The 26,174-nt window shown below is 43.0% G+C and overlaps 1 protein-coding gene across 1 annotated transcript in view; it reads left to right on the forward strand.

The window, feature by feature from the left end:
* Window positions 1-16,424, forward strand: part of POLR1A (RNA polymerase I subunit A) — a 37,564-nt gene extending 21,140 nt beyond the window's left edge. The window contains exons 22-34 of the mRNA XM_065837462.2: window positions 276-441; window positions 1,006-1,227; window positions 2,370-2,584; window positions 3,227-3,394; window positions 4,256-4,391; window positions 5,386-5,543; window positions 6,463-6,577; window positions 8,770-8,886; window positions 9,702-9,977; window positions 10,649-10,849; window positions 11,629-11,746; window positions 13,298-13,462; window positions 15,443-16,424. Coding sequence (XP_065693534.1) covers window positions 276-441; window positions 1,006-1,227; window positions 2,370-2,584; window positions 3,227-3,394; window positions 4,256-4,391; window positions 5,386-5,543; window positions 6,463-6,577; window positions 8,770-8,886; window positions 9,702-9,977; window positions 10,649-10,849; window positions 11,629-11,746; window positions 13,298-13,462; window positions 15,443-15,543 — 2,158 coding nt within the window. The 3' untranslated portion in view covers window positions 15,544-16,424. The remainder of the gene's footprint in view (window positions 1-275; window positions 442-1,005; window positions 1,228-2,369; window positions 2,585-3,226; window positions 3,395-4,255; window positions 4,392-5,385; window positions 5,544-6,462; window positions 6,578-8,769; window positions 8,887-9,701; window positions 9,978-10,648; window positions 10,850-11,628; window positions 11,747-13,297; window positions 13,463-15,442) is intronic.
* The last annotated feature ends 9,750 nt before the right edge of the window (window positions 16,425-26,174 follow it).

The following is a 26,174-nucleotide window of genomic DNA, read 5'->3' on the forward strand; positions in this document are numbered from 1 at the left end:
TTTGAAGAGTGACAGCAGAAATAGAGAGTAATTTGCTATTTTGTTCAAAGTCACTCCGGTCCAAGGAAACTGGAGGGGCAACATGCAGAAAACTTTGCAATATCATTGCACGTGTCATTTGTGTGCCTTGTCTGTGTGACTTTTGGCTTCCAGAATGCCTGATAAGCCCTTATGTGCATTTAAGATATGAAAACAGTATTTTTCGTGGTAGAGTTATATCATCCGTGTTGCTCTGTAAGCTCTTAACAGCATCTTTTTTTTTTCCTGTGGATCAGATGTGTCATAAAACATTTGGAAGGACTGGTAGTTCAGTACGACCTGACTGTACGAGATAGCGATGGCAGCGTGGTGCAGTTTCTGTATGGAGAAGATGGGCTCGATATCCCTAAAACTCAGTTCTTGCAACCCGAACAGTTTCCTTTCATTGCAGAAAACTATGAGGTAAAACACATAAATCATAAGTATTTATATGGAGTGAAGGGGGAGACTGAAATGCACGGTTAACATCTGGCATATCTGATAGGGATCTGGTGGCATAATTGTTTCTCTTAGTCTCAGACTAACCTACTTTCTTTTTTTTTTTTTTTTGCAATTATATTCAAAATAAGGAAATGAATCTTAATTCTGTGGCATGATTTAAGGAGTCTTCATTTCAACACCACACCAACCACTCTCCTTTTTGTCTTCTATTCTAACTCTGCAGTTGGATTCAGCATAGATGACTTGACTGTTCAGTCTCTTGAGTTTAATAACTTTGTTTTACCAGTATCATCACTGGTTGTTAAAAAATGGTGCTAGTCATTTAAAAATACAAGGAGTTTAATCTCAGCTGGGTTGAAAATCCATTTGGAAAATTGTTTTATAGCAGCTGAACATTTTGAGTGGCAGCAGATGAGCTTTTCAGTTTGCTTTGCCTTTTCTGCTGCAGCGAGCACAGAGAGAAGAATAACCATAGAATCATAAAATCATAGAATAATGATAATCATACAGGTAACTTTCTAATAGGTAATCCAGAAGACAAACCATCTGGATGAAGCTTTAACAAGGATGGAGTCTCACCAAGCCAAACAGCAGTTCAAAGCCATCAAAAAGTGGCGAACCAGGCACCAAAACTCTGTGCAAAGAGAAGGAGGTTTTCTGCTGTTTGCCCAAAGGAAAATGCCAAGTGTTAAAGCACAGACTCCAGAAGGAGAAGTCAAATATGGAAGAGATGCTGCCACATTACAGGTAACACAGAAGCACTGGTTTTAGAAAACAGCTCGTTTGTGGGTGGTTTTGGGGCATTGTTTTTGTTTGTTTATTGCTGGGTTGTTTGTTTCGTTTTTTCATGTATCTAGAGTAGGTTTCTCTTGCATGGACAGGTATCTGCTAGTGGGATGAGAGCTTGTTTAAATACAAAGATCAGAGGGCCAAGCCAGCCCAGCCTCTAGTGTTTCAGAAGAGTACTCTTGCTTCAGCTTCTTGTACATCAGGGCACTAATCTATGTGTTGTGACTTCTAATGAAGGTTGTACGTATGGACACAAAATGCAAACGGATGCTGCTTCACAACCTTGCTTTCACAAGGAATTTACCCTGGTAGAATCTGGACAGTTAGCGTGAAACTCCACATTGAAGATGCTAATTGTTGTGCCTAATCACTGCTTCATTTGTTCAGCTATGCTGAGTTTGCGTTGCTGTGGGCACCTTTGATAACGTTCGATATACTGAGACAAAGATATATCATCTATATTATAAAGCTCAGTGGACAGACTTCATGTCACAAGTCAATTCCTCCTTCATCAAACAGCAAAGCACGTAAAAGATAGATGTAGCTCATTTCTGTTTTTAAGTAGGTAATAACTTTTTCCGTTATTAAATGCAACATTTGAAATGTTGCTTGAATGCAAACTGAAGAACAGAAATAAAACCAATTAGCATGTATAGGATGCAAGCTATGTTTAAGGTCTCTGAACTATTTGACTTCAGAGTCAACAGCTCACAATCAGAGAAGCTCCTTTGTTGTGCAAATGTTAGACGGGTGAGGTGATAGGCAGCTAGAAGGAAAGATTTAAGACTGCTTAGGGGGTTCACTCCTTAAGTAAAATCATTCTTAAATGGCTGTATTTCACTGGTATCTGGATTAGTTACTGTGGAGAGATGACTCTTTCAAGCATGTAAAGAACCTTGAAATCATTGAGGATCAGAAGTTTAAGCATCAGAAAATGGAGAATATAATATTTGTAGCTGGGTTGTTTGCTGTGTGTTACATACACCCTTAAGTTTTACGCAGGTGATCTTTCCCTCCTCTTTTGCTTGATTGCTGTGTTCTTTAGTTTTAGTTTTACTGCAGATAAACCAGCCTGCTTAAAAATCCCCTCTTCTTTTCAGTTACTGAAGATGTGGTATGAACTAGACGAGAAGAAGCGAAGAAAGTATCTGAAGAAGGCAAATAAGTGTCCTGACCCAAGCCTTGGTGTTTGGCGTCCAGATACTTATTTTGCATCTGTTTCAGAAACATTTGAAAATGGAGTTGAAGCTTATATCAACAGATGGGAATCTGAGAACAGACAAGGTTACACGCGCCCAAAACTTTCTTCTGATAGGTAGTAACTTCTCTGTCTTTATTTCTTTGCACTGAACCGAAAAAAATATATCTGTTTTTGGACTGAGATTGCTAAAGATGAAAAGTGTGTATCAGCACTTGTTTTTTGTTGTGACCTTTGTGAAACAACGTAGTGGGTTTCAGAAAGATTCTGGAAAACCGTGTATTAAATGTGCAGTGGAGAGGCCCTGGTGATCTGTTTCTTCCCAACCTGAATTTTCCATGCTGCCAAAGGCTTTGGCAAAGGTTTTATGGAATAACAACAGTGTATTGCTGTTCCACTACATATAAAAGAATATTTTACAGTAACAGTTAAAAAGAAAATACGCTCTTGCCACACCTTGGAGTTAGTGAGGCGGGTAGGATGAACAAGTAGGAGTAAATGTACTCTCTCCTGACATTCTGGGAATTAGCAGCAGAACTGAAATACGGTTTGGCGCAGGCCCCAGTTCTGTGTTAATGGGCCATGCTTGTCAAATCACATTGGGATAGACAGTTTTACAGTGTCTGGAGTGTATTTATCCATAAACTACCAGGAGAAATTGGCGGAAAGAAGTAACTTGACTGAACTGAGCAGTGTTGCAGTGTCTCCCGAGTTCTTTATTTTTTACTGCATTGAGCTAAACCTCTTATTTCCTAACAGATTAAAGGATCTGTTGTACCTAAAGTGGCAGCGATCTCTTTGTGACCCAGGAGAAGCTGTGGGTCTTCTTGCAGCTCAGAGTATTGGGGAACCTTCCACACAGATGACTCTGAACACCTTCCACTTTGCTGGCAGAGGTGAAATGAATGTCACGTTGGGTATTCCGAGGTGAGAAAACTGTGTTCTCAATGGGTCTTTTGCCATTTTTGGTGTTTATGTATATGTGTAATCTTAAAAGCAAATAATCCTTCAGTTTAATTATAAATTGTGCCTGTTCAGAACTATTTCAGCGTTTTCCAATTTTATGGTTGTTTGGATTAATTTTCCAGATACAAAATATCTATGAAGGCCCCTTACTCTTGTCTGATGTATAGCAAATGGCTTGTGTTGTTTATGTATTTTATTCAGTACAGCCTAAAGAAATGGTGCTCTGTGACTTTCCCCGCTTCATCCTCCTAGTAACTTTTAAACCTGTTTCTTTCACACACAAAATCTCACTGCAACTATGAAATCTGGCATGTTTAGTATTATTAGAGATCTGTTTCATAGCAGACAGGTTTCCACTGACTCTTCTGCATGGTGACAGTGACTTTAATCAGCACACACATGTTTACAACATCATCAGCCTGTTGTGAAGAACGTGGGTGCTGATGCCTTGGGTGGGAGATGGTTTTGTTACTTCAGAGAAGCAGAGGAGGGGAAGAAAGTAAGAGGAGCGTACATTGTGCATCTATAGGGAACACGCTTCATTAGTTCTTCTGTTCTTGGAACAACTTAATATCATCTCTTGTCTCTTCCCGTAATTGGGACGATAATCTAATTGAGGCAGCAGAGATGCTGCTGTGCTGTGCCTGGTGAGGAAGGAGAAAAGGGAAAAGGAGCAGAGCGGTGGTAACCACAGCTCGTCATGCGTATGGCTTTGGTAGAACTGGCAGTTGCTGCATGCTGCCTAATAAAATGAACTAGATATTTATTTGATTACATAATGCTTTTATCGCTTAATTAAAAAGATTAATTCTTTATTTAAAGGTTGCGGGAAATACTGATGGTGGCCAGTGCAAATATTAAAACGCCAACAATGAGTGTTCCTGTGTTCAATACCAAGAAAGCTCTCAAGAAGGTGAAACAGCTTAAAAAGCAGCTCACAAGAGTGTGCTTAGCTGAGGTGAGCCTCCTGTTCAGTGTATCCTCTAAAAGCCTGCAATACAATTTCCTATTTGAGCTCATCGCTTAGTCTGGCCTTGTAGCAGTTTCCATTTTTAAAGGCTTATCTGTGGGCGCAAGGTGAGAAGGTCCTTTCTTTTCACCTCTTGCGTATTGAAACTGTAATATCTGCTTGGAAGAGGAGAATTGAAAGGAATTGCAGTTACTGTGGCTGGCTGAGACTTGAGTTCGATTTAACTTGTAGAGCGTTGTCACAGGCTACAAACTCTATAAAGTGTGAAGGGGGAGGGTAATAATTCATACGTAGCAGTAGCGTAATGTCAAGGAGGATTTATGTTTACTGCCATAGCCTTTTTTTTAAGCTCATTTTTGTCAGTCTCTAGAGTTGGAGTTTTGTCTTTAAGAGACAAGCTAATCTGGCTGTGACTGTCATAGAGGATGTTTTTGTTTGTCCTCCACCCCTTTCTAACCTCATGCAAGTTGCTGTGCTCAATACAAGCAAAACCTGTGGCTCCTTGGAAACCAAATATATCAAAATCTGATTCAGAATGAGTCTGATGTATTCTGTGCTCCCTCTCTTCCTAGAAGCTCAGTCTTTCCTGTGCTCTCCTGCACACCCTACCCTCTCCTGTCTTACTCTTTCAAGTTGAAAGCAGCAAGAATAGAGTTAAGACTCAGCTCTGCCCTTAAATACTGTCATGCTGGATGAGCATGGGTCAGTAAAATGAAGCTGTTGGCCCACCAAGAAGTGTGGCCTTTTGTGTAGGAGTGGGTTGGGGGTTGAGGCCTCTCCCAGTATTGTCAAAGTTAATTGTTAGGAGGAGTTTAAGCCACAAAGAGTGCAATAGGGTTGAGTTCTTTTGACCAGGAGCTGCCACAAAGTCTGCCAGTTAGTCTTGTGTAATTCTGGTCTGGTATGGAAAGCCTTGGAGTTGCAGGAAGTAAATGAGGTGTCTTCATCAAAGGAGTAACATTCCTGCTTGGGGCTTTTGTAGGTGTTGCAGAAAATAGAGATTGAGGAATCCCTGCGTGTGAAGTGCAAGCAGAACAAACATCGCCTCTACAAAATCAGATTCCATTTCTTGCCCCATGAATATTACCGAGAGGAGAAGTGTGTGAAGCCCAGGGACATCTTGCACTTCATGGAAACAAGGTGAGTTTGCTTTCAGACATGTTAATATTTGCTCCTCTTTTGCCTTTCCATGTGCTCTAAGGGTCACTGCATGTTTATTACTGCAGCTTTCAGAGCAACAGCTCCTGCAGAGGTGCTTACAGAGGCATCTACACAGTTGCTTTTTTATGTCTTGAATAAGACTGTGAAGTCTGTGTCGTTGTGACAGCGCAGAATTGTATCAAAGGCAGATCTTTCATATGTCTCCAGCGAAGAGCCATATAAGCAGCATCTTATTCCTTATCTTTGGATGCTTACTTAAGTATTTATTAGCCTCAAAAATGTTTGAATGCTTCAGGTATCACTTGGTGCTCTCATTGATCAGAATTAAACCTTTTTTTCCTGAATTATTATTTAGAAAATCAGAGAAGGTGCTTTTTTTCCCCCCTTTTTTCCCCTGCTTCCTTCCTCATGTCTGGCCAAACTGGTGTAGTTAAAAGTAGAACATTTAATGATAAGGGTCTATTGAAAGCTATCTTTGTTTTGCAAAAAGACTTCATTGATTTCTTCAGGCCACACCAGTTCATGTTGGGTTCCTTTATTTAACGATTTTGCAGGTGCTTGTTGATTTTAAAAAAGAAAGCCCAGTACTAAGCCAGCTCTTCTGAAGGTCAATTTGATGTGGAGATTTTATGTCCAGATAAGCTTATAATTTTAAGTTTTGGATGCATGACTGCATCTGGTCGTGAGAGAGATGATACTAACCTTTTGATTCCTAAAGGAATGGGAAAGGGATGAGAAGAAAATTTAGTTGCCTTATAGTAGAAGTACCTTTGCATCCACCAGTGAATGTGTCCTGTCATGAAGCAATTTATTAAAAGAAATGAACGAATTCTCTGACAACTTGAGATCGATTGCAGTGCTGCTGAGCTTTGATGTTCTGGGTTGCTGCTTCTTTCAGGTTCTTTAAGATTTTTCTGGAAGCAATTAAAAGGAAGAGTGCGAAGATGGCATCTTTTACTGAAGTCAGCGCCCGGAAAGCAACTCGGAAAGATTTAGATGGTGACCAAGACAAGGTACAGAAAAACCTTTCCTGCAAAATGCCTCACTTCCTTTAGCTGCTTTTGAGAAGCAGAATTTGAAAAAGCAGAGCGTGTTTCGATGTGAACACAAAATACTAAATTATTTCTTAAATATTTTCTTTATACATAAACTGTCTTTGCATTCTCATAAAATTAACAAGGAAATTAAAGTTATTGTGTATTAAATCTGAGTTTAGTTAAGACTGTACTCTAATAATGCCTGTTCATTTTAGCTTCAGTGGGACAGTTCTGAGGAAACCTCTGTAGAGTTGGCATCCTCAGTAGCATCACTGTGTAAAAATGGGGCCATGTTCCTGCACGGTAGTTCTTACAAGTGACAAATATTTTTAAAGAACAAAAGGAGTGGAGGGTTCTGTGAAATTTTGCAAATGAAAAAATGAATATCAATTTATAAAAGTCCTGTATCTTTCCTGTCTCTGTCACCTCATAGATATGTCTATCTGCTATTTGTCTATACTCATCTAACCTCTCCTGGAGCTCATATATTCTATTTGTCACATTAATTTAGCGTTTCACAGGTACCTCCACTTCACTGATTTTTTTTACTAAATGTTAGTAACATGGCTTGGAACATTGCCACTGCATTACCCTGTCTATCTTTTCTGTTTCCTTCCAGAAAATGGATTGTTCCATGATATTTCTTTAAATGCCTGCTCTTTCAAACAAAATTTATATGGAAATGTATTTTTTTTACCTCCCTGTTTCCTTCACCTCTTATGCAATTGCATTAGTATTTTTTTCTCACTGTTAAAATTTGAAATATCAATATAATTTTTATCATTTAGTACTAAGCTAGATAATTTAAAACCATGCATAGTAGTAATAGGTAGTAACATAGTAATAGGTAGTAGCATAGGTAGTAATATATGTTAATTACTATATTCACTCCAAAATAGTATTTCTTAAATATTTCTACTTCCTAGAGATCCCATTTGTAGTGGAATTGGCAGTCATAGTTATTGTGTATTAAATATGAGCTTACTTCAGACTGTACTCTGAAAATGCCTGTTCATTTTAGCTTCAGTGAGACAAAAGCAGATTACTCTCCGTTTGCTCCCAGATCAATGTCCTGTGGTAGCAGTGGTTGTCAAAACTTTGGGGAAGATCCTTTTCTCACTGAAAGACTTTTTCATGTTCCTTCTGCCACTCCTGTCCCATCAAAGACTGTGACATAAGCAGGCGGATAGCTTATCTATCTTGTAGATACTCATCTTGTTTAATGTTAAAGTTATCATGAGTGTGAGTTCATTATCTCTTTATAGTACCGGGCTTACAGAAATTACTTTGTCCTTGAAAGCAGAACACTGAACAAGGGATTGTTAAGTTCCAAATGTTGGGCTAAAGCCTTTTGGTGCAGTTGGTGCTTCCTGGCTGGAGGGTTGGGCAGGGGAAAATTTAATGAAATATAACAAGGGCAAGTGTAGAGTCTTGAATCTGGGCAGGAACAACCCCAGGTTCCAGTATGAGTTGGGGAATGACCTATTAGAGAGCAGTGTAGGGGAAAGGGACCTGGGGCTCCTGATGGACAGCAGGGTGACCATGAGCCAGCACTGGGCCCTTGTGGCCAGGAAGGCCAATGGTACCTGGGTGGGTTAGAAGGGGAGTGGTCAGTAGGTCAGAGAGGTTCTCCTGCCCCTCTACTCTGCCCTGGTGAGACCACACCTGGAATATTGTGTCCAGTTGTGGGCCCTCAGTTCCAGAAGGACAGGGAACTGCTGGAGAGAGTCCAGCACAGGGCAATGAAGATGGTGAAGGGAGTGGAGCATCTCCCGTGTGAGGAAAGGCTGGGGGAGCTGAGGCTCTGGAGCTTGGAGAAGAGGAGACTGAGGGGTGACCTCATTAATGTTTACAGATATATAAAGGGTGAGTGTCACAAGGGTGGAGCCAGGCTCTTCTCGGTGACAACCAATGGTAGGAACACAGAAGGTTCCACTTAAATTTGAGAAGAAACTTCTTCTCAGTGAGGGTGACAGAGCCTGGCCCAGGCTGCCCAGGGAGGTTGTGGAGTCTCCTTCTCTGCAGACATTCAAACCCGCCTGGACACCTTCCTGTGGAACCTCATCTGGGTGTTCCTGCTCCGGCAGGGGGATTGCACTGGATGAGCTTTCGAGGTCCCTTCCAATCCCTGACATTCTGTGATGATCTGGTCTGTCCTGGGTTTCCAGACACAGGACAGTCAAGAAGCTCCAGCAGAGGAAGAAGAGGCCATTGTTGATGCAGAAGCTGATGAAGGGGATGGGGATGCCACAGAAGCAAAACGGAGGAAGAACCAGGAAGAAGAGGTAATGATTTTATTATAGGTGCTCGGCACTGCGCTTTAATTCCCAACTTCCTCTGCTTCGGTTTGAGTTGGGAAGGAAAACTGCCACCGAAACAAATGACTTAAAAAAAGAATTGGATGGGGATAGAAAAGTCTGTTTGTACTGATGGGTTTTGATGTGGATGGGCAGGAAATCTCCAGCAACGCGGGCTGGGACTTAGATGACCGTGGTCATCATCACTGAGCCTCATCACTGCTGGCCTTTAAGAGTAATACAGAACCATGGAAGTTAGAGATGGAAGAGATCTTCCGGGCTTTGTTTGAAGGCTTGTTCTTCAGCCATTGGGTAGATATGTGTGGCAGTCAGGTTGTCTGCACTGTTCATGTTTTTCAAACTTTACTGTGGTTCTTAATCAATATTCTCCCTGGCTCTGCATCTATTTCCATGCTCACTACTTCAAAATTACTGCTTAAAAGGTGGGTTTCTGTAGTTTCAGCAAGAGGGCAGAGTAATGTAAAATCCTGAGGGAATCCCTGCATCAGAGTTGGACTATGGGAAGAGTTTTTCTGGGGGAAAGACTGAACTCTGCTACAGTCACAATAACCTTGTAGCATCCCTGACTATATTGAGGAGTAATGACAAGATTATAAAAAAATAGAGACTGAATTGAATCTGTTGTATTATTTTCTTTATAACAGAGTTGCATTTTCCATGTGTCACAGGCAAGATGTTTACAACTCAGCTGTCAAGAATATTAATTAATAACACTGTTTCATGGTGGACTTTGTTTCTCTACATGTTCTGGTTCAGATAAGGACATTGTAATTTCTTTGTAGGTTGATTATGAGAGTGAAGAAGAAAACGGGGAAGAAGACGTTGGTGAGAATGTAGAAGATGAAGAGGCTGACTCGGAAAAAGAAGAAGGGACTCCCAGTGCTGAAGGAGATAAGAAAGAAGCAGATGGTGATGGTTCTCAAAATCTTTCCTTTGTGTCTCAAACTAAAAAAGATCGATTACTTCAGTCAGCAGATGTGCGAATAAATGCCGTTCTGGACAGCCACCCATCGATACAGGATTACCTGTTTGACACCGAAAATGAACTTTGGTGTGAGGTAAGATGGTGGCACCTGGAAACATCAGTGTGTGGTTGCGCAATGGTTGCGTGTAACTCCCATAACAGATGGATCTTTTCAGTGCTGCTGTTTTGTCTCAGCGCTGCTATATTAATACAAAAAAGCGACAGTACAAATGTAGTTTTTGATGTAAATTTTAGTAACCTCTAACTTTCACAATGCCTGAAATGTTATTTTAAAAAACAGGATCTTGAGAGGTTTATTGAGGTTTAAACTTTAAATATTTGGTGCACCACTGGGTAGCTCTTGATAAATAAAAGCGATGACTTGACTGTTGAAAAAGTCTAAACATCCTTCAAGGTCCCTTCCAATCACTGACGTTCTGTGATTCTGTGATCTTAGGCAACCAACCAGCCAAAAACCCAGCACACACATACCCCACTCCCCAAAAAAAGCCACTCAAACCCAATCATTGTAAGTTTAGAGATCTTGAAAGCAATGTGGATGAATGGTCCTGGGATGGGATGTGAAGTTCTTACTAGCATTGTTCTGCTCTAATTCTCATCAGGCATTTATGTTCCTAAAGACACAACTTGGATAATTCAGGTTGTCTACTTTTTGCCTAAAAAGCAGTGACCTGGTTATTGGGCCTAACATTCAAGTTTTTTTACAGAACAACACTACGTTGTTGGTTCGTTTTTTCCTCTTAGGTTTCACTGACGCTTCCATTAATGAAGGTGTATTTCGACGTCTCCTCCTTGCTCGTCTCTGTCGCGCGAAGCACCATCATCCATGAAGTGAAGGGAATCACACGCTGCTTGTTGAATGAAAGTACCAACAACCAGGGAGAGAAGGAACTTGTTCTGCATACCGAAGGGATAAACCTTGCAGAGCTGTTCAGATACTCTGATGTACGTAACCTATTTATAATCCTGCACTTGAATGATCTTCTTTTTGTATTCTAGGGAGAGATGATGGATTCTGGGTGCCATTTACATTTCTCAGGGGTGATGTGTGGCCTTTTTAACTCTTAAACTCTCTTCCTCCTCCTTTTTCCCCCTGGAGGTGTTGAGAGCTCAGCAGAGCCTTTTCTCCAGGGCAGCCTGTAAATGAGTTTTTGTGCAGCAGCCCAGTGTCTAATGACAGATAATTCCACACCGTGTTTGCAACTGTCTCTCTGAATGTTACCTGAGGGAGTTGTTCTATCTAAATGAATTGCAGGACGTGGAGATGAATAGTTCGGTTATGCCATCTAGCCCATAACTCTAGAAATACAGGATTGTTTTATGCTACATCTTCTTTACTGCTCTTGCTACAAGCTCTGGCTAGCTGAGACAGACTGGGCATTACATTAAGTTGCTTGCAAGAGTTTAACATCTTCCCTTGCTGCTTGGGGATGGTTTGTTTGCTTTTTCTACTTTCAGATCATTTTCCCCTGTGGTGAGTTTTGATTCCAATATTCTCGTTCATGTATAAAAGGCTGCGATCAGTAGCTTAAACGTAAATCCCCAGAGTCATTTTTGTCTGTGTTTAACTCTGAGCTGCTGCCTAGTTGTTCTGCAGCTGTTGGTGCTGCTTATGCTGATGAAAAATGGAGAAAAACATATTTTAGCTTAGCTTAAGTTATTTGGAAATACAAAGTAACTTCTGTCCTGACTTGTGTCTATGATTATTTTTTTTTTACTTTCAGATTCTGGACCTGAACAGACTTTATTCCAATGATATTCATGCCATGGCTAAGAATTATGGTATTGAGTCTGCCCTGAGGGTGATTATAAAGGAAATAAAAGATGTATTTGCTGTATATGGTAAGATTTCTTCGTATTTTAAAATATGGTTTTTATTATCATTAAGGTGGGAAAATCCAGCCACAGTGCTTAAAAGTTATGTCTTTGCATCACCTTTACATTTGTGTGTATTTTTTAGTTGTACTTATTCATCATTTTAATCATTATAGTGCTTTCTGTGAAGACTTCATTAGTTAATTAGTGGTTCCATTTAATCAATAGAAAATCCATTAGACAAGGTTGAATTTATCTTCACTTCACAGAGCATTCCAATTCTGGTATATTTCTATTTTGCAAGCTGGAAGGTCCAGACAAGTTAGTTATTAATGGCTGAGGATCCTAACTATGCTAGACTTGCATGGTGGCCCTGAGAACAGGATTAATGTTGCCTCACTCAGGCTTTTTAGTGATGAGAGTCCCTTTGTAGTTGAGTTCATGTCTTTCCTAAAATAGCTGTGCTGCATTGCCTGGATGTTCTGCCCTCTGCACAGATTTGTCAGAGAGATTAAGGAAGATGCCTGACTTCACAGGCTGCTAAAGTTAGACACATTGAATCTGCCTTAACTGAGCTAAATCCTCCTATGAATTGAACTATTGAAAAGAGGAAGATTAATACAGTGGGAATTTTAGCAACCTGTTATATCACAGGTTTGCTGGCTGGCAGCCCAGTGTGGTCTGACCTTCAAGTTCAAGAACCGCTAGGTAAATGTTGACAGAGCTGTTAATGATCCCCTGTTACACTAACTCCAAGTATTATTTAGAAGTAAGTGCCATTCCTCTTCAGATTAAATGGGGTTTTGTGTGGATGCCTAAATTCACAGAAAACAGCAGAACTTTCTGACTTCTGTGTCTAACTAATGTGGGCAACCCAGTGAGGGGGTCAGAGCTCTGTCCTGCCACAAACGTATCATCGAATCATAGAGTAGTTTGGGTTGGAAGGGACCTTCAAAGCTCATCCAGTGCCACCCCTGCCATGAGCAGGGACATCTTCACCAGCTCAGGTTGCTCAGAGCCCCGTCCAGCCTGGCCTAGGATGTCTCCAGGGATGGGGCATCCACCACCTCTCTGGGCAACCTGGGCCGGTGTTTCACCACCCTCACTGTAAAACATTTCTTCCTCATGTCCAGCCTGAATTTCCCCTCCTTGAGTTTAAAACCATCACCCCTTGTCCCATCACAACAGGCCCTGCTAAAAAGTCTTGTCCCCATCTTTCTTATCGGCCCCTTTTAGGTACTGAAAGGCTGCAATAAGGTCTTCTCAGATGTGTGGTCCATTTCTGCAGAAAGAAAGATGATGCAGACCTTCCTGATTTTATGTAGAGAAACTGCCACCTTACAGCATTCTTGACATTTTAGTTTCATTGGAGAGATATTAATTTATATTATAGTGAGGTCTTCCTCTCCTGGATGTTTGAGGGGAACAGTTAAGCTACGTACCAAGAGGTACAACTGCCAGGAGAATGTTAATAGAGATGTTCCCCATGTTTATTTGCCTCAGGGGGGTTAACTTAGATGGCACTTAAAAAATACCTTAGCCTTTGAATGCTTTGACTGCTCTTTCTTATGTTCTTAGGCATTGAGGTGGACCCTCGGCACCTCTCACTGGTGGCGGATTACATGTGTTTCGAAGGATTTTATAAACCGCTGAATCGTTTCGGAATTCAGTCCAACTCCTCCCCCCTGCAACAGATGACATTTGAAACGAGCTACAAGTTCTTGAAGGAAGCAACAATGATGGGTAAATGGTTTAGTTTGCACTAAATTACTGCAGCATTTCATGTGTGCTTTGTTTTCATTGTAACTTTCTGCTATTTTGAGTAACGCATAATTGCATTAGAAAAAAATGCCAGAGGCTAAAATTTTAATTAAGCCCTTGTCTAGGAAAATGTTCCAGATGTTTCTAATAAAATTCTGTCAGCTTAAATGAAGTCAGCTCCCACATATAATTTGTGAGGTCTGTGACTCCTTTTTTTTAAGAACTAGATAGGCGATTTCAGAACAAACCTTAAGATTTTGAAGAATTGTTATGGCAAAGCCTTATAACAGACTGCTAAATCTGCCTTTATCTGTCTCTATGGTCATCTCTGATTTGTTTGCATGTCTCTGTTATAACTCCGGTATTTTCATCTCTTCTGTAACAGCGCTATTCAGAACTTTGTAGTGAGAACAGTCCTCCTGGTTGTTACTTTGATTCTGGTTTTATTTCTGCTTTGTAGCACTTTGCTGTCTTTGCTTCTTTTTCCTCAAACACAGACAAAGGGCCAGATTCATTTGTCTAACGGTAGATTTTGATAATTAGTATTGTGTTACAGTTGACTTAAAATTAATGTGAAAATCAGAAAGGAAAAGTGTAGATCTGGGGTGAGTAGAAGAGGATGTTTCCTCCACAGTGGATTTACATTATATCACATATTGCCATGGAAATAAGTTTTTTGCCAAATGAAATGTAATTATATTTATGGATCTTATTATGGATAAAGAGAGTGCACACTGACAGAAGGGCACGGCGAATTGGCAGGAAGGCTGCACTGATCACAACTGGAGGGAGTTACTGATTTCAACAGGATGAAAATCGAAGTCATAATGTGGATTGCAGCGGTCTGGATCTAATTTGCTTTAATGCAGCTGATGAGTGTACGTTTAAAGAGTTACCACAAGGGCGCTCGCTTATGGCCCCGATGAATAAGAAGGGAAAAAGAAGGTTGTGACCGCTGTGCAGAGCTGCCCTAACAAGTGCCGTTCGAGAAGTGCCACCCCTTTGGCTGTGTGCTTGAAGAACAGCTCTTTGTTAATGTCACATGAACAAACAGGACGTTTAGGACTGTTTTGCTTGATGGTGTAACAGAGGAGCTTTTTTCTCTTCAGCTGACACACACTTAGGAGAGCAGCTATTGAATTATTCATCTGTAGCTGAGATCAGAACAGTGAGCACACAGCGGACCCTGTTCTCTGTATCACACAGAGTTCAGCACGTTTTGCTCAGTAGAATAAAGATGACCCAAACTTCTCACAGGTTTAACAATTTCACTTCCAATCTTCCAGCTGCTCTAATGACAGAATTCTCACTTGCTGATAGTTAGGATGAATGAAAAAGGGCCTGGAGGCCTATGAAAACAGTGAAAGCAAACCAGTCCTAGCCAGACGTGTCATCTGGAGAGCTTCCAAATCTCTGTGACACTATTTCGCTACAGTGAGTAACCACAAAATCAAAAGAATTCATGGAATGTCTCTCCAGTGAAACGTTCTCTTGGGATCTAGCCAGAAGGATTTAAAATCCACATCAAAAGGATTCAGTCTGACAAAGGAAAAAGGCAGCAATGAAAAGGGAATCTTTGGGTTTGCCTCACTGATGTGGGGTTTTTTTTTAGCGATCTGTTTAATCAGCAAAATGTGTTCACTGGAAGGGCAAATCTGTGTTCCCTTAGAATTCAGAATGTGTTGTCTTTTCAGGCTGAATAGGGAAAGTTTTAGTAATATGCGGCCTAATTCCCTGCTTGCATCAAAAGATTGGGATGAGATAATAGTTGTTGTGGGAGGGGCCGGCAGAGTTTGGGACTCCTGCTCTCACAAATACAAATTCAGTCTGAACAGCCTTTCTGAAACCAGGGGGGCTGACCCAGACTTCTTGCCTGTAAACCAAAATGTTTCCTTTGCAGCAGTGACCTTTGAGAAACCGCTGGAAACATCCCGATGTGATTTTGTTTGTGTTCTGTTACAGGTGCCCACGATGAGCTGCGATCCCCCTCTGCATGCCTTGTGGTTGGAAAAGTTGTGAAAGGAGGGACCGGTTTGTTTGACCTCAAGCAACCCCTTACGTAGTGTTTTGGTTATGGCTTCAGGATTCTGATTAAAATGTTCATCATAGGAGATACGTATGTTCTACAGCTATGCAACAAGGGCACACACTCTGTCACCTTCCCTGTGCCAATAAGTTTGTTAATCTGGACACCTGGTGAGCCTAATCAATTTAATGAGAATATCTGTGCCTATAGGAGCTATCCTTTGATCCAAAGAAACATTTATCTACTGTTCACTAATGTGAAAAATGAGATTGCTGGCTTACATAGAAAAGAATAAAATGAATTTAAGGGGCCATCTGGGTCTCAAACAGGCTGTGCAACAGTCAAAGCAGAATCTGTTGATGCTGTTGGATTTTTGTGGGGCAAAATCCCATCTGGGTGGGTTGTGCCAGATGCCACACAGTTGTTTCATGACAAAATGGCACCGGGACACACGGGTGTCACTGGGCAGTGCTGTGCTGACATTTCAACATTGTATTGAAGTGTCTGTGCTTGAGGCACATCCTCTTCTTTTGCTGTACTTATGTGCACCGCCATGATTTCTATAAGCTTTAGAGGATGCATTTTCCTGTTCTGCTACTTCATTTACTAAGAATTATGTGTCTGTGACACAATTGTTAAATTTCTTTGTTAGCTGAAGACCAGAATTCAGAGTTTTCCTGGTTTCTATAGGCATTTTCCAATGCCTGCTCTTAGGACTTCTTTGCATGGAACAGATCTCTGCACAGTGAGAAACCTGACACGTGGTAAGGATTTATTCCTTAAATGACAGTGTGAGCTGCTGTAACAGTGATTTCACAAAAGATTCTTGTAAGAATTACTGAAACAGTTTTTAAACTATTTTTGCTGAAACATTCTGTATCAAAGAGGGTATTTAATAAAGGACATTGCAAAGAAATATCCTGAATGCCCTATTATGTGGCTGCGTTACCAAGGGGAATTTTGTGATGAGATCAACAGCCAGCGTTTTGACTCAGATGCTGAAAATCACGTGGCTGAGAGTTGTTAGCCACACTTCAGAAATCAGATTTTCTTGTTTATACATTTGATTTTAATTAGAATGCAACGCTCACAAGTAGTTAAAATTCTTTGGTGTTTGCTCGCTACCATATAGGCAAGTTTTCTTACAGATTTCAACCCCTGATCGTGCTTGGTGGTTCCTCTAAGCCAGGGGAAAGGTTCCAGAGCTCACTTGGCCAGCTGAGGAGCTCCTGCTTCCAGAGGAGCTGCAGTAACCGGGATCAGATCAGGTAGTGGGAGACGGTTTGAGATTGTGACAGAGCCCCTGTGGAGTTTCTTGATGGATTCCATTCGGCCTCAGCCCCTTAAAACTGTGTCAAATGTACGGCAAGTTGTGCTGAAGCTTAACAAATGCATTAGACCGGTAGCTCTCTGGTTTCACTTTGCAAATCTTTATAAAAGATTTGTGTCTTTCTCCAGTCTTAGCACCTGCTGTGTGTGTCTCAAAAACACGCCATTCTGAAAACAACTGGGAAAGTATTAGTTAGATACAGTTTCACAAATGGTTAGATGGGAAAGAACAAATGTCGTGAAAGGAAGACTTGTAATTTCAGGCCACTGTCTATATTGTTACAGACCATGGGCTGAGAAAGATCTGTAAGAGATATTCACAGTCCTGCAGCCATGAGCATCTGTGCCACATTTTCTGTCTGGAGATGCGGCACCTTTTCATTCTCTAAAGAGTTTGACCCAAATAACTCGTTCATCCAAGTGTTCACATCACTTCTCCGTGAGGCTTAAGAGATTGCTTTGATTGTGTTGTGATAATGAATTCAGTTACAGCACCATGAAATAGAGGAAAACTTCCTACTCTTATTTTTTGGTTTAGTACATCCACATACAAATTCTGCATATTTGAAATGTGTGTGTATGTGAAATTATGCTGTGCTGCAAAGATGCTGAGGGATCTGGAGCATCTTTCTTAGGAGGAGAGACTGAGAGAGCTGGGTCTGTTCAGCCTGGAGAAGAGAAGCTGAGAGGGGATCTCATCAATGTTTGTAAATGTCTCCAGGGTGGGTGTCAAGAGGATGGAGCAGACTCCTTTCAGTGGTGCCCAGCGATAGGATGATGGGCAATGGGCACAGACTGAAGCACAGGAGGTTCCATCTGAATGTGAGGAGAAACTTCTTTACTCTGAGGTGCCAGAGCCCTGGACCAGGCTGCCCAGAGAGGTTGTGGAGTCTCCTTCTCTGGAGACATTCAAACCCGCCTGGACACCTTCCTGTGTGATCTGCTCTGGTGAACCTGCTTTAGCAGGTGGGTTGGACTGGATGATCTCCAGAGGTCCCTTCCAACCCCAACCAGTCTGTGATTCTGTAACTGAAAAGACACTGAGTTTCCTAAGCAACTTGACATTGTTTTCCAGGCACCAACTTGTTTTTCTGTTGCTGTCTGAAGCTCCCAAGGCCGGTGTTCCTGTAGTCGTCCTCCTGCCAGGCTGCCGTGCTGCTTTGGTGGTGAGAAGTTCTGCTGTAGGGCAGCCAATGTGCTTTGGGTGGACAAAGAAGGTGGATGCTAAGTGAGCAGGACAAGAAAGTGCCTCTAAATATTATGTAGTCTCATTTTGAGAAAACGTACTGAAGTGACTGACCTTTGTTTTACACCACGTTGTGTGTCAAATTGCTGTTTCTTGCTCCCTGCAGAATGGGAAATGGTGATGAATTCAGTAGGGGGGGGTAGTCAGTCCTGCTCCCAGGTTATCTAATATAGATAGTTCTTTAAATAGAGCCTTTTGGAAAACGTGCTCTGACCGTGGCAGGATGAGCCAACCTCCCCTTTCAGTTTTGAGCTGCTTTTAAAATTTAGGCACAGGCCAGTATCAGAAAAAACTATTCTGATCTGTCCTGAAATAACTGACGCTATAGGAAAGCACCTAACATTACAGTTCAGATCTTACCTAGTGTCTAGTTAGGAAATCAAAGTAAGTGGCTGTTGCTTCATGGACGAAAAACAGAGTAACAGGACCTCAGATGAGAGTCTGTGTCTCCAAGACTGGAGAACAGTGCGTGTTTTGGCGTATAAATGGGCTTTGTTTAGACTGTGAATAAAAGGCACCTAAGGCAGTGATTGCTTTTAATCCATAAGGTGAGCAGGTTGGCTTGAGAATCATCTACACCTCTCTTTTCTGAGATGGGAGGAGTTGCGGTTCGCCAAAAAGTCCACATGTGTGCAGAAAATAGAGGTGGAAGAAATATCCTGCTTCCTGTGCTCAGAGACACAACGTGTAGCTGCTCTTTTCACACAGCGTGTAGCTCTATCCACCTACATCTTCTGTATTTTAAGTTTTCTTTGCTTCCTTGCAAGAGTTCTTGTTGCTGTGCAATTTTTTGTGAACTACATACCCCAAAAACAGTCTAGGGGGAGGCTGGAATAATGGATGGGGCTCTGACTGCTTTGTAACTCTATAAAATGGACAAATGGAGTCTGTTTTGGCTTGAGAGATCCCAAAGAGCTGGCAGATGCGATTTCATAGAGGAGGAGATTGTGACTGATATGCCAGAAGAATAGACTAGAAATGCCCCTTTGGAGTATGACAGTGGAGTTTTGCAAATAAAAAAGAGGCAAATTAATAACTGGGATTTCCTCTTTCTTTTTTCCTCTTAAGCATCTTACTGCTCTGAATCAGAATTCAGTGGCATGTTTTGCGGCTGAAGAAACCTGGTTCTCTCTGGTGGCAGACCAAGCTTGAGCAGTAAGAAGTGGTGAAGAACCACGTCAGGTGGCACCAAGAGCTCTTTGTGCTATTTTTGACTGTTTTCTGTGGGTTCCTCTTGAATGCACACTATTTACAAGGCTTCCATCAAATATCCTTGACAATGGTAAAAAAATAATGCAAACCTGATGCTAAATGGTGAAACCTTGTGGTGATTTCCTCTGGTTTGTGTACAGATGCTGCATTTCCATTTGTAGGCCATTTAGAAGTCGGATGCAGTGCTGGCACTGACCACGCTCTTCTTCCCTGGAAACCAACCCTTAACACTCTGCTGCACCATAGAGTGACAGGACGTGCTGTAAAAACATGGCAGGAGTGAGAGAAGAAATGGTAGCTTCTAAAATTGTATATTTTCTGTGTGCTATCTCTTGTTAATAATAGCAAACGATCTGTCTGGAAGGCTAAAAGTGATGAGCATGACTGAACGTGCGCTCCAGGAACGGGCTGGTGAGCACTTTCAGGTATGAAAGCTGGGGGAAGAGGATTTTCTAAAGCTGTAAGAGAAGAAACTTGGTGTTAATCAGCTGGAAAGGGAGGCTGCGATCCTCACAAATCTAAGCGGCTTCGTGTCAAGCGCGCTTTGGCAAGCAAGGGTTATATTGCAGGTTTTATCCTGCTTGTGTGGTACGAAACACGCACTGTTTGATCCAGATTTGTTACCTGTAAGATAGGGGACAAGAAGTCTTCTCAGTGTGTTGGTAACAGTAAATCAGCTTGTATTTCCACAGCGCTTGGAAAGCGAGCTATGTTCAAGCTTAAGAAATCTTAATAGAAGGCTTGGTCTTGCCAGTAAATGTTTAAAAAATCCTAGATCAAGCAATGAGAGTGGATACAAATAGGAATTAGTGCTGCTTTCATCTCAAAAGCAAAGCTAAATATTAGAAGACAGGGAGCAGAAAAGTTTGTTTTGCCAGATCCTTGGTTCCCGTGTTGTTAACGCTTGTGTAGGTCAGTAACCAAGCAGTGGTGACAACAGCTCCACGAGATCTTTAAACACGCAGAGCCTTTCTGGACAAACCACTTGAAGCTTGCCAGTAAGTACTGAAATCTGGATGACACCTCATCTGCTGAGGGGTTTGGCAAGTACAAGGGCATGTGACACCTTGGGGACACTTTCACAAGGTTGGATTGTGGTGACCAAGCCGTGCCCCTGGCTGGTGGCAGGTGGATCAAGCACTGCCCAGGGAAGTAGTGGAGTCACCATCCCTGGAGGAGTTCAGAAGATGTCTAGATTAGGTTCTTAGGGACATGGGTTAGTGCCAGACTTAGGTTATGGTTGGGCTTCATGATCCTGAGGGTCTCTTCCAACCAAAATGATTCTCTGATTCTATGAATCAAGCCAAGGCAAAAACCTTTCTCTTCTCTGGGACTAGGTCAGACAGGAGAAACTGGTGAACATTGCCCATGAAGGCTGAGATCCAAACAAGTGTCTTGAAGGTTTCAGTGCTGAACACGACAGTCTTGATCTTTGGGGTGGAGTTGGAGGATGGGGTCTGTAGGTGAACACTGTGTGGTAGGTGAGAGTGAGATCTGCCTCCCCCAGCCTGGGCAACCTGCTACCTCAGACAGGAGGGAGAGGAGGAAACTTTGTGTGTAGAATCAGAGAATCATAGAATCATTTCGGCTGGAAAAGACCCTCACTATAACCTCGAGCACTAAACCATGTCCCTGAGAGCCTCATCTACATGTCTTTTAAACACCTCCGGGGACAGTGACTCCACCACTGCCCTGGGCAGCCTGTTCCAATGCCTGACAACCTTTTTGGTGAAGAAATTTTTCCCAATATTAAATCTGAACCATCCCTGGCACAACTTGAGGCCATTTCCTCTCATCCTATCACTTGCTACTTGGGAGAAGAGTCCAACACCCATCTTCAGTCCCTGCTTTTCCTTGCAGTTTATGCCGAGCAGCACAGATGATGTTTCACTCTGAAAGACTCCTAGTTTGGTAGACAAATGTGTAATAGTAGTGTAACTGAAAAAGAGAAAATGTGGCTTCTTTTGAAATACAGCCAGAGAAGAGGAAGTGAACCGTGTCTGGTTGTGCCCATGAGCCCAGTGTTGAGGGCAGGCAGTGAGGACACAGGAGACCTTCTTTGGGCTCTCTGCAGTGCCCTGAGGGGCTTCAAACCCACCTCCCCAGTGCCCTGACCACCAGCCTGGGGCAAGGAAACTGCAGTTTTCTTGCTCTGAAATCTTTGCTGCTGCTGGATGTCATGTGCTGTTCCTAGGGATGAGTGAGGCAGGAGGGAGTTCCCTGTTCCCAGAGGCAGGGAAGGGAAATGAGGGCTTTCTTGGATGACCACAGAAACCTTTCTCCTAGTGTTTGTGCAGCCTCATCCAGAAGGGCGGAGAGAAATCCACCTCGAAACAGGAACACGGCTCTCTCGTTTTCAGGCTTTAAGGCATTTTGCTGCAATGTGAAAGACGGGGGTTGGACATCCCTCAGGGAAAGGAGGGTAATAAAACCCTGAGGGGATGAACACTGTAACCCCCTGGTGAGGCAACCACCCAGTTCCCTCAGCATTGCCCTTGTCATTTCTGGTTTGTTCTGCAGTGCAGAACTGGTGCAGCGAGGCTTGAGGATGCTGGTCAAGCAATGGCCAAGCATGGATGCTGAGCCAGAGGTACAGTGGGGTGCTCAGAGAGTGAGAAATCAAGGCTCTGCTGGCTGAAGGGTCAAGGAGCAGCCATGTTCAGGGACATCAGGCATCGTTAGCACACACTCCATCAAAGCCTGCATTGCTGAGCTGTCAGCCAGAGCCAGCCCCACAGCTCATTCCCGCTCCTGTTAGAGTCAGGATTAAGCAAGCTGCTCATTAATGATGCTTTACAGTTTTCTGGCTTAGATCCCTCGAAAGAGCTGACTGTCCAATTGCCCTGGAAAAGTTCAGGTCTGATCCCGGAGCCGAGACGATGCAGAGCTGTTCCTGTTTTCCTGGGTGCTGCACACTCTGCCAGCATCGGGAAGATAAATGATCTCCCTTGGCAGCACTGCCTTGGATCCAGTGGGGCTGTGGCTTGGTCTGTAGTAACACTGCTGCTGCTGTTTGGGTTTTGGAGCTTTGCCTAGCACTACAGAGAGAATAACGGGTGATCAAGAAGTAACACTGGAACATTAACACGAGCTGCAATAAATACAGAGATACATTATTAATGGGACATTAAAACCGAAAGGGCAAGTAGAGCAAATTGTACGCTGACAGTACAACAGCTCTGCAGAAAAATCCCAGGGCGCTACCTTGGAAAAAAATCAATGCTCTGCAAAACACTTCACTACAGGGTTCTTGTGCTTTCCTTTATACCATATTTCCTCTGGCTGGAGCCTGGATTAGTTCCGGAAGATGCAGAATTTGAGAGGTGTTCTAGCCTTGATAGCCTACAAACCAGAGCAACACCCTCGGCCTCCCACAGGAATCAACTGTGACTTGATGGATCTTCTTTAATTTTGGATACAGCTACAGAACTGAATTTTTACCAGTGGAAAGACAGCAGAGTTTGAATTCCTGCTCTTACCAAACTGGGCAGGAGTTTGAGGCTGGACCCCCGCCTGGTGCCCAGTGAGGGGCAGCAGCAAGGAGCACCCATTCAATCTCCCCTTTGCACAAACGTCAGAGCTGGAGACAACACAATGTAATTTTACAGCAACTGAAGCTCCCGCAGCAGCTCTCATGCTTTGCCTCATGTTTTGGGGCTGGGCCAGGGCTATGGGCAGGAGAGCGTTGCTGAAACAGCTCTTTTAAGGTGCTGATGGTGCATCTGCTCCTCCACCCATTGGGCTGTGGGTCTGCTCAGTTGTCTCTGGTACAGCCAGAGCCCTACAACTTGTGGGATGGTTGGCGAAGATCATCTTCCTTCCTCTGAGATGGAGCTGATGCCCACACATGTGCTCCAACTTAACAGGCCAGCAGCAGCTTGGTGACGCAAAGCATGTGTTGGGAGCATGGAGAGGATTTACCCCTTTTACCTTGACCTGTGGGGTTTTGTTGATCCAAATCTTTGCCACTGAGTGGCATCAAGTCTCTGTGCTGGCCCCTTGAAGCCAAGTCCTTCCCAGGCAATGCTCTTCCAGGCTCTTGGCTTTATCCTTCACTCACAGAGCTCTCGTAGGCATTGCTTCGTCTTGCACAAACAGCTCTTGTAACTGAAGCTCCAGCCAAGCCAGACCTAGCTGTGCCCAGCTTAACTGTGTTCTCCAGCTGTATCCTAATCCCCTTTCTGGTTTCCTTAAGGCCTCCTCCTTGCTTGGTGGTGATCATGGCCTCAAGTTCAGATTGGATATTAGGAAACATTTCGTCATGGAAAAGGTTGTGAAGCATTGGAACAGGCTGCCCAGATAAGTGGTAGAGTCACCATCACCTGGAGGGGTTTAAAAGACCTGTAGATGTGGCTCTTAGGGACATGGTTTAGTGCTAGATTTAGTTTATGGTTGGACTCGGTGATCCTGATGGTTTCTTCCAACCAAAATGATTCTCTGATTATCATCCTTTCCAAAAGCCCACGATGGGGTCGCAGCTCATCTTCCCCATGGTTAATGTTGCTGATGAGGCTGGTGCTATGGGGAGGGAGGCAGGGACAGGCTGGGGTTGCTGCTGCCTTCCCCTCCTGCAGTACTGAGGTGACCCCACTCTGCCCAAATGCCTCCCCTGCCCGGGTCATGTGTCCCCCCATCAATACTGAAGCCTGTCCCTTGGCTGAGCACCCTGTGACCGCAGAAGGTCCCTGCTCCCTCTTGGCTGTGGGATGGTTACAAAAGCCAGAGCTGGCAGCAGCTTCTTTTCCCTTCTGTCTACGAAAATCCCCTTGTTTCAAATTCAATGAACTGAAATTAATTGGGTTTTTTCTTCTCTCTCTCTTTTTTCCCCACTCATTTCTGCTGAGGTCTGTCATCCCAAACTATTTCCACACCAGGATATTTATGGGAACGAGTCTCTGCAGGTTCATTTTGAGAGTGGAATGGGAGACCAGCACAGAGAGCATCTGACCTACAGCCCATCCACCTGGCCAGGCCATGGAGTGTCAAACCAGACTGGAATTCATCTATTGCAGCTAAATCCTGAATTACAACCTGGGGACTGTGCCACAGGGATCTGCACTTTCCAGGGCCTCTCTGACTGTGACTTTAAGTCAGCAGCTGGGACTTTGTTCCACACAGCCCTACAGAGCCACACAAGGCAAATGTTTTCTCCTCCTGGGATTTGTGGGTGTTTTTTTAAAAGGAAATGTTTAAAGCGGGATTGACTTTTCTTTCTTGAAAAGCTGTTATTCCAGGGAAGCGAAGCTCTCTCCACCATGGTGAAAGGGATATGCAGTAGGACTTGGACTCCGGAGTACCATGTCTTCTGTGCGAGAACTGATCCTTTAAAATAAGGTTTTATGGATGAGAAATTGGAAACATTGGCACTAGAAGCGTGGATGTCCTGAAGAATTGGCTTAATTTTGGCTTTTGACTTTGCTGCATCACCAAAAAACCCCTAAACAAACCCCAGAACATGATACATCAAACTGAGAGATAAGAGTTTTCCTGGTATAACAAAGCCTGACATTTTGTTTGAAATCAACCAAAAGATTTAATCTGAGCCTTGACTTAGAGGAGTTATTTGATACCCACAATATTTGAAGTGGGTTTAGATGTGAAAAGGTTTGTGCCAAAATAAAATAAACCCAACCACTTTCAACATCTGCAGTTCTCTTGCTTGTTTTTTTTCCTAAAATTGTTTTCTGAATCTGGCTTAAATTAGCAGAGGAAGCTTGTGGATAAGAGACCATTTATTCACTGCCTGATAAACCACGTGAGAAATGTCCACCTGCAATTAAATAAGGAAAACTTGTGATGGCTGTATGCTCCTAGAGCTTAAGGTGCTTTGCAAAATACAACTTGCCTTTCTTGAGACTGTGAGTCCCTCCTGGCAGATTAATGGTTATGGTTTCTGGAGGTAGGAACCCTGGAGGTCAGGGTTGGTCAAAAATCCCATGCTGGAGCCAAACACCCACCCAAGGCACCCGCCTCTTGCTAGTGCCTCGTTTGAGCCATCACCTCTGTATTTATTCAGGGACCATCTTGGATCAGTGAGGATTTGGGGAATGTGTCGGTGCGGAAAGCACTCCCGGTGCGTGGCTGCTTTTCCTTCCCAGAATCAGAAGCATCATCTGAGAGTCGCTGCATCCTCCGTGCATCTGACAAACACAGACATCATCTCTACGGCACCTCTCTGCTTTCCCAGCAAAATCTCCTGCAGCTTGGAAAACAAGAGAGTTGTCAGACCTGGTGTGATTGAAACTGATACGAATTTAGATGGGTATCTGTCAAATAGTGTATTTGCAGTAGCTGTTTGGGATGACAGCCAAAGAAATCCTAGGTAAACACACTGAGTTAAGCAGTACCAAGGGGCGAGGGAGGAGGGGAAAGGACCAGTAAAGTCCTTTCTAAGTCTAAAGACTAAAGTCCCATTAAAGCCAAAGCCTGCTGGTATTAATATCTTTAAGGTGGGGTGAAGGTTACTGTGTCAGTGCCAAGCTTTTTCCCCTATGTCAGAAAAATCCATCGGCAGTTGACCCTTATATGCACTGGGGAAAAGAATGATTTCTTAACTATGCATGTTCACAGTGATACAGCTGCTTGCCAGCCAGTGATTAATTACCTTGGTGTGTGACACAAATATACCACACTGCAGCATCCAGAGGGAGCTTTAGGCTGTCGTGGGTGTTCTCATGCTATGGTTTGCATTGTCTTTTTTTTTCTAGCTCAGTAGCAAAAATGTCACTATTTTTCTTGCTGAAGTATTTAGTGTCTGCTTCTGGTTAGCTGAAGAGCTGGCATCACCTCGTCAGTGCCCTACCATCAGGTCACAGCATCTCTGCCTTCCCTTCCATGGAATCATAGAACAGTTTGGGTTGGAAGGGACCTTCAAAGCTTAT

This window comes from Patagioenas fasciata, chromosome 4 (genome assembly GCF_037038585.1).
Source record: "Patagioenas fasciata isolate bPatFas1 chromosome 4, bPatFas1.hap1, whole genome shotgun sequence".
Taxonomy (NCBI): Eukaryota; Metazoa; Chordata; class Aves; order Columbiformes; family Columbidae; genus Patagioenas; species Patagioenas fasciata.